The sequence below is a fragment of the Cricetulus griseus genome, chromosome 2 (assembly GCF_003668045.3).
Source record: "Cricetulus griseus strain 17A/GY chromosome 2, alternate assembly CriGri-PICRH-1.0, whole genome shotgun sequence".
Lineage (NCBI taxonomy): Eukaryota > Metazoa > Chordata > Mammalia > Rodentia > Cricetidae > Cricetulus > Cricetulus griseus.
This window is the reverse complement of record NC_048595.1, coordinates 268770126-268783656: the sequence shown is the minus strand read 5'-3', so window position 1 is coordinate 268783656 and position 13531 is coordinate 268770126. Positions and strand designations below refer to the sequence as shown.

The 13531-nt window shown below is 36.4% G+C and overlaps 1 protein-coding gene across 3 annotated transcripts in view; it reads left to right on the top strand.

The window, feature by feature from the left end:
* Positions 1-13531, top strand: part of Ahi1 (Abelson helper integration site 1) — a 138583-nt gene that overhangs the window by 88531 nt on the left and 36521 nt on the right. For all 3 annotated transcript variants that reach the window (XM_027401916.2, XM_027401917.2, XM_027401915.2), the window contains one exon: positions 6954-7009. In XM_027401916.2, the coding sequence (XP_027257717.1) occupies positions 6954-7009 (56 nt within the window). The remainder of the gene's footprint in view (positions 1-6953; positions 7010-13531) is intronic.

Here is a 13531-nt window from a genome sequence, read left to right as displayed (position 1 = left end):
GCCATAAACTGCAAAGCTTAAACTCCAGAAGCTTCTCTAATGATGATTGAGAGATACTTTGATCTATGAGTGTATGTGGTGATATATTATTTATGATTTATTAAAGCTTGCCCGAGGATTCAGAAAACAGTCAGCTTCAAGCTATAGAGATCAGGCAGTGATGATACACAACTTTAATCCCAGCAGCAGAAGATAGGAAATGGTGGTACACACCTTTAATCCTAGGACTCAGGATTAACAGGTAGACCAATCTCTGTGAGTCCAAGGCCACCCAGATCTACACAAGAGTGATCCAGTCCTAAAGAGAAGCAGCTCACACCAAGATCATCTCAGCACCTAGGATCACACACCTTTAATCTTAGCACTAGAGGGGTTAAAAGACAAGAGCAGGATCTTCAGTGGTCGGTATCTGGGAATTCATTTTCCAGCCACATTGGGGATAAGAAGAATCTCAGGATTCTCCAGCCATGCTGAGGAGAGGCAACAGTCTGAGGTTGGGTGGAGCCAGGATCTCTTTTCAGTCTGAGGAAGAGTAAGAGCTAGCAAGTGTCCAACTGCTTTGGTATTCTGATCTTCAGCTTGAAGCTTGAACAGCAATATCAGTCTCTGGGTCTTTTATTTTTCGTGTTACAAGTATAATGATAAGTCATCAGAAGCTGATGTAATACTCTGTCCATTTAACAGCATAATAGTAATAAGTTCTTCCCTAAAGTCTATAACCTATCTAGCTGTAGGTTCTTCTCCTAATAATGGTGCCAGGTATAGGTTTACTCAAAGTAGTCAGTTACCCCCATAATGCGTGTGACACTGTTGCACCAGTGGGCACATCTTACCAGGCCAGTCATTGGTGTAGCCCTCAGGCTTCACAGCTGGGTATGACTGATGGTTTCTTGTCTCCATTGGTAGCTCGATTAGCAACTTCTAGCACTATGAAAAGTAGTCAGGAGGAGGGAGCTTCCAGGGCAGCACTAGCTTGATTATGCTAGGTGCTATGACACAAATATATTGTATCTTCAGCAATTGTGTCTTACAGTAAGGTTCTGGAGGGTAACCAAGGACAGCGTCAATAGCCTGTGATGTTTGGGGGGGGGCTCTGTCTGTAGGACATTGGTGGCCAACAATTCCAAAAGAAGTAACTAGTTCCTGGCTTTGGACTTATTTTTTAGATTGTGACGTCTAGTAGGGGCATGGTCCCTTGTTGTAAGGTAATTCCATATTCTCTCCTCCTCCCTCTCCCTCTCTTTCCCCTCCCCCCTCTGTGTCGTGTAGTTTTTGTCCATGTGTATTTTTTGAAAAATCTTTGGTGTTACTAACCCCCTCCCATACTTCCTCCTCTAGCCTCTCTGTATTCCCAAACCCCAGTATAACTCTTCCTGTTCCCTTAATCCCTTTTAACCCTTTAGTGTCCTCTATCTCCTTTTCCTTGAAAGAGCTCCCCGCAATGGTTCCTTAATTTCCTGGCCTCTATGGATATTCCAAATAACACACACACATCTGAAAATTCAAAGCTAACATCCACGGGTGAGAGAAATGTGATATTTGTCTTTCTGTGGCACCTCTCTCTCTCTCTCAGAAGGATTGTTTCAGGTTCCATCCATTTATTTGAAAATTTCATTTTTCTGAATATCTGAATAGTATTCCATTATGTAAATATACTGCATGTTTAGACTGTTCCAATTTCCTGGCTATTGTGAATAAAGCAGCAGTGAACATGAGTGAGCAGAAATCTCTAGTCAGAGCAAGATACCGTGTGTTTTCAGTACACTCCCAAGAGTGGTATAAATGGTAGTTAATTTTACATTTTTAAGTAACCTCCACACTGATTTCTATCATGAACATACCAGTTTACACTCCCAGCAGCATGGGAGGTCTTTCCATCTTCTGGTATCTTCTTCAATTTTTCTTTAGTGTCTTAAAATTTTTACCATACAAACCTTTGGTTAAATTTATTCCAAGTTTTGTTTTGTTTTTTGTTTATTTTGTTTTCTGATACATTTCTGAATATGCTTATCAGTTGTACAAAGTTTCTGGTGATATCTTTAGGGTATTTTACATATAGAATCAGATCATCTGCAAATAAAGATACTTAGACTGTTTTCCTCTCCTATTTTCATCTCCTTTATGTCTTGCACTTGTCTTACTTGTCTAGCTAAGACTTGGGGATTGTGTTAAACAGGCTTGGAGAGGGTGTTGTGCCTATTCTCATGTCCTTTAATATGAACCACTTAGCCTTTGACTGTTTCAATGCTTGTGATATCCAGGTTCACTTTGTAGTTTTCCTGCCCCAGAGAACTATCGTTTCTTTGATAGTTTTGATGCTGTGCATGGATAATGGAATCCAGAAGCTACATTCTAGAGCTCAGGCACTTGCTACTGCCAGTGAGTCATTACTCTTAGGTCTTTCACTCAGTAAACATATCTAGAAAGTAGTTTTTAAAATGATACTGTCACTTCAAGTTAAAATTACCTTCATGTTTGTATGCTTTGGATTTTCATAGCATGAACTTGTCATTTATCAAAAACAAAGGTTAAAACCAGGTGGTGATGGTGGTGGTGCACTCCTTTAAATCCAGCACTCAAGAGGCAGAGGCCAGTCTGGTCTCCAGAGAGAGTTCCAGGATAGCAGGACTTTGTGGAGAAACCCTGTCTCAAAAAAAAAAAAAGCAAGCAAGAAAAAGAGGTTACAAATATTTTCTCCACTTTTTTATTCAACTTTGAAATATAAAAGCCTTATTTAGAAGAGGTTTCCGCATACCTGGATTGGTAGCACAGTTTACCTGTTTTCAACTAAGATGGCGCCATTTTTAATATTAAGTTATCTGATGCATTTAGAATATATTATACTGGTATAGATTGTAAGATATAGATTAATTTTCCCCAAAAATAACTGTTCAACACTACAAACCAAAAACAGTCTCTTCATTCTTGTATACGAATATGCATTTGTCTTTTTTTCAAAAAAATATTTTAGACATTCTGTTGGTCTGTATGACAACTGAAGTCAGCACTGCACTGTTTTACTTGAAGAGGCTTCTCTCACCCTTAAATATACTTTATGCTTTTTGTTTTATTTCTGTTTGGTTGATTTTTTAAAAAGAAGTGAAACTGTCTTTTAGATAATATCATTTCAAACTAGACAATGCTCAAACTAACATAATAACAGAATAGAAATTCAGAGAGCATGATATAAAAGTCAGTGTATAAAACTAGTATCTTTTTACATATTTAAACAAATAGAAGTTATGATGAAATAGAATATCTCATTTATATGAACATTGTCAAAGATGAAATATTTGATAATGTAAGAAATGTACAAAAAGTATGAAGAAAACAGTAATGTATTTCTGAAATGCACAATTATCTTGAAGAAATGTTGACATTCTTTGTGACCAATGTAAATAATATGTGAATTTATTAAGATCTCAGTTAAATGGGGGTTTCTTTCCTCAGCATCACATAAACTGATCTAAAATTCACAAGGATCATGAAAGAAGTCCTAGAAAAGTCTTGAGGGGAGGAAAGGGAGAGAAACCAAAAGAAATGAACACAGCTGAATAGCAGTCCTTATTCCATGATGTACCTGTGAATAGAGCTCAGCGGGTCAGCACTTAGCAGGCAGATGGGAGGTCCTGGCTGGGTGGTCAGCCCATGTGCTTCTTCCTTCTGTTTTGTACATTTCAGAAGCATTTGTAGCTTTAGTACATACAACCTTTTATTAAACTTAACAAGAGCTCCCTGCCTTCTACAACTACTGGGATGTAATGGTTTTTATTTGATTTCCCATAGACAAGTGTCTTAGTTAGGGTTTCTATTACTGAGAAGAGACACCATGACCATGTCAACTCTTCTAAAGGAAAACATTTAACTGGGGCTGGCTTACAGTTCAGAGGTTTAGTCCATTGTCACCATGGCAGGAAACATGGCAGCATTCAGGCAGACATGGTGCTGGAGAAGGAGCAGAGAATTCTACAGCAGGAAGAAAGAATGACACTGGGGCTGACTTGAGCTTCTGAAACTTCAAAGTCCACCCCCAGTGACACACTTCCACCAACAAGAGCATACCTCTTAATGGTGTCACCCCCTGTGAGCCTATGGTGACCATTTTCGTTCCAACCACCATATCAAGTAACCAAAGCCTAATTCATTTATTCTTGTCCTGCTGTGACTTTCATGTGTATGGTGGAAATATGTTGGAGGAATGTCTTTCTCCTCCATTTCTCTTAAGAAAGATCAATGACTTTTAGGCCTTCAAATGGTTAGATGAGGCCCATTTATGTAGTGGAGAGCGATTTAGCTTATTTGGATTCTTCTGATTTAACTGTTACTACCGTCCAATAAAATGTCTTCAAAGAAACGTCTAGACTAGTGTTTGACTAAGTATCTGGATACCACAGCTTAGCCAAATTGACATGTGAAGTTAACCAGCACAATAAACCACATGTGTATTTTCAGATGATGCATGCCGATAAATGTGAAGCCAGATTCAAATGTAGACTTGTAAAGTAAGATCTACCAGTTGAGAAAGCTATTCAGATGTCCTCTATGGTGATTGCTTTGTATATGTTTTTAACTTCAGCCTTCAACAAACATGTACTGCCATGTTTCAAACTGTTATTTCTACATGCCATTGAAATTTAAGACTAAGATTATAATTTTTTAAAGACTTTTTTTTTAAGATTTATTTATTTACTATGTATACAACATTCTGCTTCCATGTATATCTGCACACCAGAAGAGGGCACCAGATCTCATAACGGATGGTTGTGAGCCACCTTGTGGTTGCTGGGAATTGAACTCAGGACCTCTGGAAGAGCAGTCAGTGCTCTTAACCGCTGAGCCATCTCTCCAGCCCCTAAGATTATAATTTATATAATCCACTTCTAAAATTTATGTCATAGGGGACTGAGGAGATGGGTCAGTGGTTAGTGTGCTTGCCACACAATCCCTGAGGACTGTAGTTCAGATCTCCAAAACCTGAGTTAATGGCAGATGGGCATGGCATCCTGCCAGTAATCTCAGAGCCCAAGCAGTGGAGCAAGCTGGATAGCTAGATTTGTCGTTAGCATCTGCTAGTTCTGGGCTTAACTAAGACTCTACTCTATATACGGCACACACAATGGAGGAAGATACTCAATGTCAGCCTTTGGCCTACACACACACACACACACACACACACACACACACACACACACACAAATGTAGTTTCTAACATAGTCTACTCTTGAAATTGAAAACTGAAATCTGGAGGGTTATTTTTTTGTTTTGTTTTGATTTGTTTTTTTTTTTTTTCCCTCACTGTAATTTTTGTAGAAACTCTAAGAATGTAAAAGAGGGAAGTGTTATGTTTTGTTCTTATCCTTTTAAATTACTTTTTTATTTTTAACTCAACAAGACCACTGTCATTTGGAAGCAAAATGAGCCATGCCACATTCTTATTGATAATGACTAGGAAAGTTGTAAGATGTGGGGGACAGTAGAAATTGAACAAATTGACAAGAACCAAAATTATTTAAATATTTTCTAATTTTTTTATTTGTCTTTTCTTTTACTTAAAGATAAGATTAATCTGTGAACAAATGTCTTTTCCTCGGAGTTACCTTTAACACTTTACACTCATGGAAAAGCCCTGCTTAGTTTTTTGGGGTTTTGTTTTGTTTTGTTTTTTTCCAGTTCTGTTTTATTACACTATTTCATCTTTCATCTTTGAGTACAAAATAGCCACTCAGTAAATATTAGTTGGTTGGACCGAGGCTCTAAAGTATTTGCCATGCTATTGGCAAATATCAGGTCTTGAAAATATGGGAGGGGTTGTTTTTGTATTGTTTGAAGGTGTGTATTGTTTTGTGACTACGGTTTTGTGAATGGTTGGGACTGCATGCAATTTCTAATTCTCCTGTCTCTAGAGAACTGTGACAGCTACCCTCAGCTTCTTCAGTCCTGAGATTGCATGCATCACCATACTCAGCTCCTGAAAAACAAAATGTCTAAATGAAGCAAAGCTGTATTCTTAAATAGTGGCATAAAGCTATAGTTTTGTCTTGATCTCAATTCACCCTTTTTACTTTAAGAAAAATCAAATAAGTACTTACAAAAGAGAGGAACTTAACATTTTGCTTAAACTGGGAACTTGTTAATTGCTGTTAGTAGACTGTGTAGTTCTCATCCCCAGCGTCTGTGTGACATCTGTTAGCATTATTTGAACAAAACTATTCTAGTAAACTTACAATACTAGCTCGCTTGTTTGCTACTGGACAGACACGAGAAAGTAAGTGAGACCCATGCCTGTGTGCATTTTTAGCTTGTGCCTGACTTTGAACTAGTGTCTTACAGATCAGATGCAGGATGCTATATACTTTACAGGGTACTTATGACAAAGAAGTGCAATAAAGGACACTGGGAACAAAAAGATAAATCCACATGTGATAAAAGGATATTCCTCAAGATTAGCCCTTATTGTTACCATTGTAAAGAGAAAAAAAGCAGAGCTTTCTGCCATTCTATGGCGATTGAATAAATAACAGAATATATCACAGTAGGAAGTTACATCAAAGAGAAATTCAAATGGATTTATTTATTCTTTTGCAAAAATAAGGAAGTAGTGATTCTTTCACAGCTTTTATGGTGTTATATTATAAATCTAGTGACCTCAAGTCAGAAATAAAACTTTCCCAGAATTGCAGCAGAGACCAGATAATGGTATAACTTCTGTGCTGATAGCAGGATATGACTACTTCGCCCGCTGTTGCTAGATGCCACCTGAATGGGAAAAGTAGCTTAGCTGACCTTAAATTGTGTGTCTTAGTTGGCTAAATTCACCAACTGTTCCTGACCAATGAATCTGTGACAATTTGGATGGATCTTACCTTCTGAGGAACATTTCTTTTTTATAAACTCTATGATGTTTTCAAATAAAATGGGCATAATAACCAAATAAGCTTCTTTGCTTTCTGCAGCATTCATCAACATAGAAAAAAGGCATTTCATGCGCCAAGCAGACCCACCACCAATGGTAAGGGAGTCTCTCTCTCTCTCTCTCTCTCTCTCTCTCTCTCTCTCTCTCTCTCTCTCTCTTTGTGTGTGTGTGTTTGTTAAAACTGGTAAGAAACTACAAAATGGTGCTGGTTGATGACACCATTGCTGAAAATTCTTTTAACTTCTCTTTTCCAGAGTTATAACCCTACAAGAAAATTAACTTCATATTTCCAATTAAAACCTAATTTTTACAAAATACAGGAAAATAAGATAGTCTTTTACAGCCACTTGTTCCTATTTTAACCTGAAATAATTTATACATTTAATAATGTAAATATATAATATGATATTTGCATTTAAAATAAATTCTTTTCTAGAATAACATTATTTAGAGTGGATGTTTTATAATAGTAAAAAATTCCCTAATGCTTCATTTCTCTTAAAAGTTACTTTACTGTATTATTATGGGAGTGAAATTTTAGCTTTTATCTCTTTTCTGTTAGTACTAGACAACAAGAGACATTTGATTATAGTGTTTACTATAGTAACAAACATAAAACGGTATTTTAATCTCTGAACATTGTTGTATGAAATATTCCTAAGTAACTAGTTTCCATGTAAAATTTTCCTTAGATGATATAATCTAGAATACATCTACTTTCTCTCAACATAATCTTTTCATCCTTTATGTAAGTCTTCCAAGCTCTTAAATAACTCGCTATTTTCTATGTGAGAAACATCTCAAAATTTTAAATGAAATAAAGACAATATTGAGCTTCATTTGAATATCTTCTTTCCTCCCTAGAAAATTAACTTTGTTTTTCTATCTGATTAGTTTAATATGTTTTATCAGTTAAGGTATGGTATATGTGAGATGTTAATTGCCAACATAACCATAAAATTATTCAACTGTAGGGTTGCTCCAATTTCCCTTAGGAAGTACACTACGAAAGTATACACAATTTTGTGTGTTTTATTCATTACTAAAGTTAGAAACTTAATTAAGGAAATTTGTATTTTCAATATATTTGAGTAATGTACTTGGTCTTTAGATTTTCTACATACTTTTGAAATGTATTTTAAACTTACAGGCATTCCTATGGCAACTGTGTCATGTTTCTGGTGCATTTATAGATTGCCCTGAAAAGTGCAACCCATAAATTTTCTTGTATATCCAAACCTTGTATTCCCCTGGTCTGGAGAACCCATGTGTTAAGCCACTTTTTTGTGCCCAAAAACAAAATAGAAAGGCCCAAGATTTGAAAATGGCTCGTACAGGGCCCTAAGTGACATCTTGACCTTGTCTGGAAACCTCAGTGGCCATCATTCCTACCAGTTACTGTTCTTTCTTCTCTCTTGTTCCTAGTACTCCAGCAAATGGCCCATGCCTTGTAGAATGCTAAATGCTAGTTGTAGCTACTTAGCAATTGAGGCCAGTGAGTAACTGAGATTTCTCAAGCCTCTGTTCCAGGGAATGGTGTGCTTCTTCGTAGTCCCAGGTGGAATTCTGAATAGTTTTCAGTTAAATATATGGTTATAGGGGCGATTTTACTTTTTAAACACTGTAATGTTGTGTCACATAAGTAAATATAGATTAGCCTGAAAAGAAAACCACCTCTATGCCTTTGTTCAACATTTCCTAACCCTCTTTTCAATTTACTGATTTACTTTTTTATTTTCATTTGTTACATGAACTTTGTTGGGTTTGGGAAGGGGGTTGTTTGTCTTGGGCATACATAATACCCTGTTTTTGTACTGCCTTTAATAGAAGTTGAAGACTGTGCCTGAATGGATTGATGCCTGCATCAAAATGAGTCAAACCTCCCTTTTTATTTTGTGTGCTGAGCTGGAGTTTTGTTTTTCTTGTTTAAGAAGTGAAGATCGAATCTGTGGCCTCACAGATGTTAGGCAAGTGCTTTCCCACTGAGCTGCACTCCCGGCCCTGTACATGCAGAGTTCTTAATTTTGTCTGTACCTAAGAATACATTTCCAAGTTATTATTGCAAGAAACAAACAAAAACAGAGATGAAGTACTTAAGCATACATATCTAAAACTATCTCTCAGTTGCCTTTGTGTAGCCATATTTTTATTTGGTAGTATAACTTTTTCACTTTTAAAAGTGTGATAGAAGTTGATCATCTCTGCCTTCTGGCAGAGTCTTAGGCAAGTTACTGGGCATTAGCCTAATGTTCTTTCATATAACTAACCTGTTAGGCTTGTACATTATAGACTTTATTTTATATGTACCTAACATCCCAGTTCTGATTTCTTGCTGGCTTTTTTTTTCCTTTTTGCTGAATAGTACTTACTTGAACACTGCGCTAAAAAGCAAGGTACATTAGTTGATTATATGAAAATTAGATGATCATATTAGTAGAATATATGAAAATAGATTATACCCTTTAAAGACTAGTCACTGCACCTGCAGATAACCTGTAGCAAGTTACAGATAAATTATCAGCCTCCAATTTTTCAGAGGTCCTTGTCTGAACCCTGAAAGGCAGGTGTAAAAGTTAGTTAATAGTTAAGTCAGCATAGGTGTGAGTCCTTTATTTGCTTTAAATGAAGGACCTATTTGCAAATCAAAAAGAAACACCAACCAGCATGAGTAAATGTTCCTCCAGAACACAGTTAAAACATACCTGCCTTTAAATATGTTACCATATGCATAGTATGTCATTTTATATTTTGTGGCACATTATTATGCTTGCAGAAGACATTAATTCATAGTAAGCTGTGTCAAATGTACACATGCTTCTTAGTGATTTGAGTTTTGTTTTTAATCTCCTCTATAAAATGATAAAGCAAAATGCAAACAATATCAATATGGCTTAGTGTGATCAGTGACTTGAATTTTCACCAAGTTCCTGCCTTTAAAATCTGTAACAATTACTAATATGCATTACTCTTAATTTGTTCAGTGATCCTGTTGCTGAGCACACATTTTCTTTTAGTACATGGACGTGGAGTAGTTCATAAAATTACAGCTCATATTTTCTAAAAAGTTTATATTTTACACATCTGCTACAACAGGTTCAGACAAAACACAGTCTGTGTCATTAGGTTTATGCCTGTTGTGAAATACCTATTATTTGTCAAAGCAGCCCTTTTATCATTGGGATTAAAAATATTATACCTTGGCTTGAGTTTTAAATGTTAGATAAATAGTTGTTCTTACATCATTCTTTAACTTAATGGATTTTTAAATGCTAACTGATAAATTTTTGTCACATAACTTACTAGTATTAAACCTTCACGTTTTAGACTTATTTTGTTACTTTTTAAATATTTGAGATGTCTGTGATATCGCATGGCCTCAACACTAAATTTGTTCATAAATTTACTGATTGAGTCATACAAAGTAAATTTTATTGTGTCTCTTTGAGATTTTATGATATCTCATATTTTGTGACATTTTGAGTCATTGTTATATTGTTATCATTTAGTCCTTGATGTTGACAAGATTCCTACATATTATATTACTATACTTTGTATAATAGTTTTATACATATGCATATGTAAAATATGAAAGTTTCATGTTTAATGTATTATTTGTAATATACTTGTAGAAAAATGTATGGATTTAAATGAATTGTCTTGATTCAAAGGGCACACTTTATCTTCTCCAATGTATAGCATTTTCCAGGAATTCATACCATGTAAACTGAGGTGACTATGGCCCTATAAAACTCATAAAATAGAACCTCTGGTTGATCTCTTCCTGTAGGTAATTGCTGGGTGGAGAGGGAACCTGTAAACTGTGAGTTTTTATAGCTTGTCATAAAAGAGCCTGTTTTCATTTATCAATGAAGTAGCAATTCAAAGCAGTTCTGCTAAAATTTCTATTGAAACTTAAATACAAATGCAAAATAGGTGCTCTTTTAAAACCTCTTGTGGCTGTTCATAATAAACATTAAGTATTTCACATTCTTTTCTCCTCTGAACACTAAATTATAAAGCCTGTGTTAATTTTTTTCCCATTGCCACTCCACTGACGTTTATGTTTTTGTAGATTTTATCCTTTTTTTTGGTTTACTAATTTTTTTAATCTATTAACTTATTCTAAAATTTATCTGTAGTACTGTAAATTACCAGTGGTATGAACCTAATTCTAAAGTATCAGCAGAGGCACAGTGTACATGGGAAAGTAGGATGACAAGCACTGTTGAAATACCAAAACAAAAAATATGTATTACGTGTCTTCAGAAAATAGGAAACATGCCTTTAATTAGTTCTTACATTCATAAGAAAAATTACCTGTACACAGCTAAAATCCTAAAATATAAGATGACCAACCAGGCTCAGAGCAATTATGGAAAGGATTTCATGTTGCCATGGCAATGTCTACACAAGTATAGGAATACAGAATAGGCCTGAATGCTATAATAATTCATTCTCAGGACTGGAGAATGCTGGTTAGGGTAAGTATGTACTAAGCTGGATCTTAAAAGAGGAACAGAATTTTAAAAGTAATAGGACATCTAGACCAAAGTAGCAGTGTGACCAAAGATCAGAGGAAAAAGTGCACAGAGTTTATAGACTGGTATATACCTCTGCCACACATCTGGCAGAGCTTTCCTTAGTCACAGAGAATGATTCCATAACTCATTTCATCTTTCCTTGACTGTGAAACCAGAGCCATGTGGCCAAAGCTGCCAAGTTCTACTGTTTGCTGGGGCTGGAACATGCCCCCTCCTATTCAGTTACATCTTCTCCAGCTTTCTGTTTTCAATGGTTTCCTTCACTGCTCAAGCTTGGCTATCCTGAATCTCAATCTGTAGACCAGGCCAGCCTCAAACTCAGAGATCTGCCAGTCTCTGCCTTCCAAGTGCCAGGATTAAAGGCATGTACCACCATACCTGGCTCTAAACTTTTTTTAAATTCCTCTTCACAAGGAGGAAATTTGGTTGGTTGGGATCTTGAGCCCCAAATAAGCACACAGATGCTATATTAATTATAAAACTGTTGGCCAGCAGCTAGAGCTTCTTATTGGCTAGTTCTCTCTTAATTATTAACTCATTTCTATTAATCTATGTATTTCCACGTGGTCTTGGCTTAATGGAGAATGTCCGGACTTGGTACACCTTTGTGGCCTACGTGGCATCTCATCTCTGACAGGCTCTCCTACCTACCTTTCCCAGAATTCTCCTCATCTCCTAGCCCCACCTATCTTCTGGCCTTATTGGCCAAACAGTGTTTTATTCATCAACCAATAAGAGAAACAAATATGCAGAAGGACATCCCCCATAATCTCCTCTTTTCTGTCTAAATAATAAAGTTTTAACTTTAACATAGTAAAATTATATATAACAAAACACTTCAATTTAATGTGTTAATGCATTATGGAAGATGGATCAATAATATTAACTCTAAAAGTATGATTAATTCACATTAAATCATTAAATTCCTATGTTACTCCATAGCACAGGCAGATTTTGTGGAAATCATGAGTTATTCAGTTAATAACAGCAGTATGTCCTGTAACACAGTTGATATTTTCAGACATCTGCTACATAGGGTCTGTGATCTCTAACCTACATAACATTACTGTAATGTGCAACAGTTATAAGATAGGTAAAGAGCTGTGTGACAAAGCTTGTAGAGTGCTGCACACCATAGCAAAGGCTGATGAGGAGAGGGGTTGGGAAGACCTTGGTTTGGACATAGCCCAGTACAAATGCCTTGCAAGGAAGCTTTCTATGAGAGCTGTCTTCTAAAATACTTCTTGTAAAGCATTCTGTCAGTCCATGAAGAAATCTCAAGCAGATGATGATTTGAAGTTAGTGGATATAACCTAGGTGATTTCCTTGGAAAAGTGGCCTTGGGGTTTCAGTAGCTGAGAGTTTAAAGAGGTATAAGTGAGTAACCTGGATGTGAGAAGGGGATCTTGGGGTTTGGTGGGAAGAATGAGGCTCAGAAGCTGTGGTTTTTCTAGTACATAGGCAGAGTCACCTGTGACCTTGAGAAAGGAAATTACCAACACCTGCTTCGCTGCAACTATGCTACCCACATGCCACAGGCAGCTGTTTGAAAGACAGGAGTGGAGGAATGAGAAGGTAGTTATGAGTGTTACCAATGAGAGAGTGTGGGCCTTCTTGCACTCTTCCTTGAGACCTATTTTGAAAGCTCACTGAAACACTTGCATCTAACACCTAAGTGTAGATGATTCTCCAGCTGTTACTCTGATCTTAACTACTTTTTCCATTCTACTCAAGAAAATAATCTTTATACTCAATATTTAGGGATTTGCCATTTGAGAACCTACTGTCTTCTTTAGGGTCTTACCATTTGCTCTGATTTTCTTTGACAATACTACCAGCCTGTTAGTTCCTACAAGTAAGCCCTTGGTAATTGATAAACTCACATAGTTTCCTGGTGTCCCACACATGTTGCTTTCTTTGTCTGTTGTATTTGTATAATCTAACCCCTTACATTTACTATCATGGCCACAGTCAAGAGTCTCCTCTTTAACATGGAAAACTGGGTCTTCATGTTTGTACTTTTACCCGTACTGTTGCTTTGCTTATCATAAGCAACTTTACCTCCCATAACCATTGT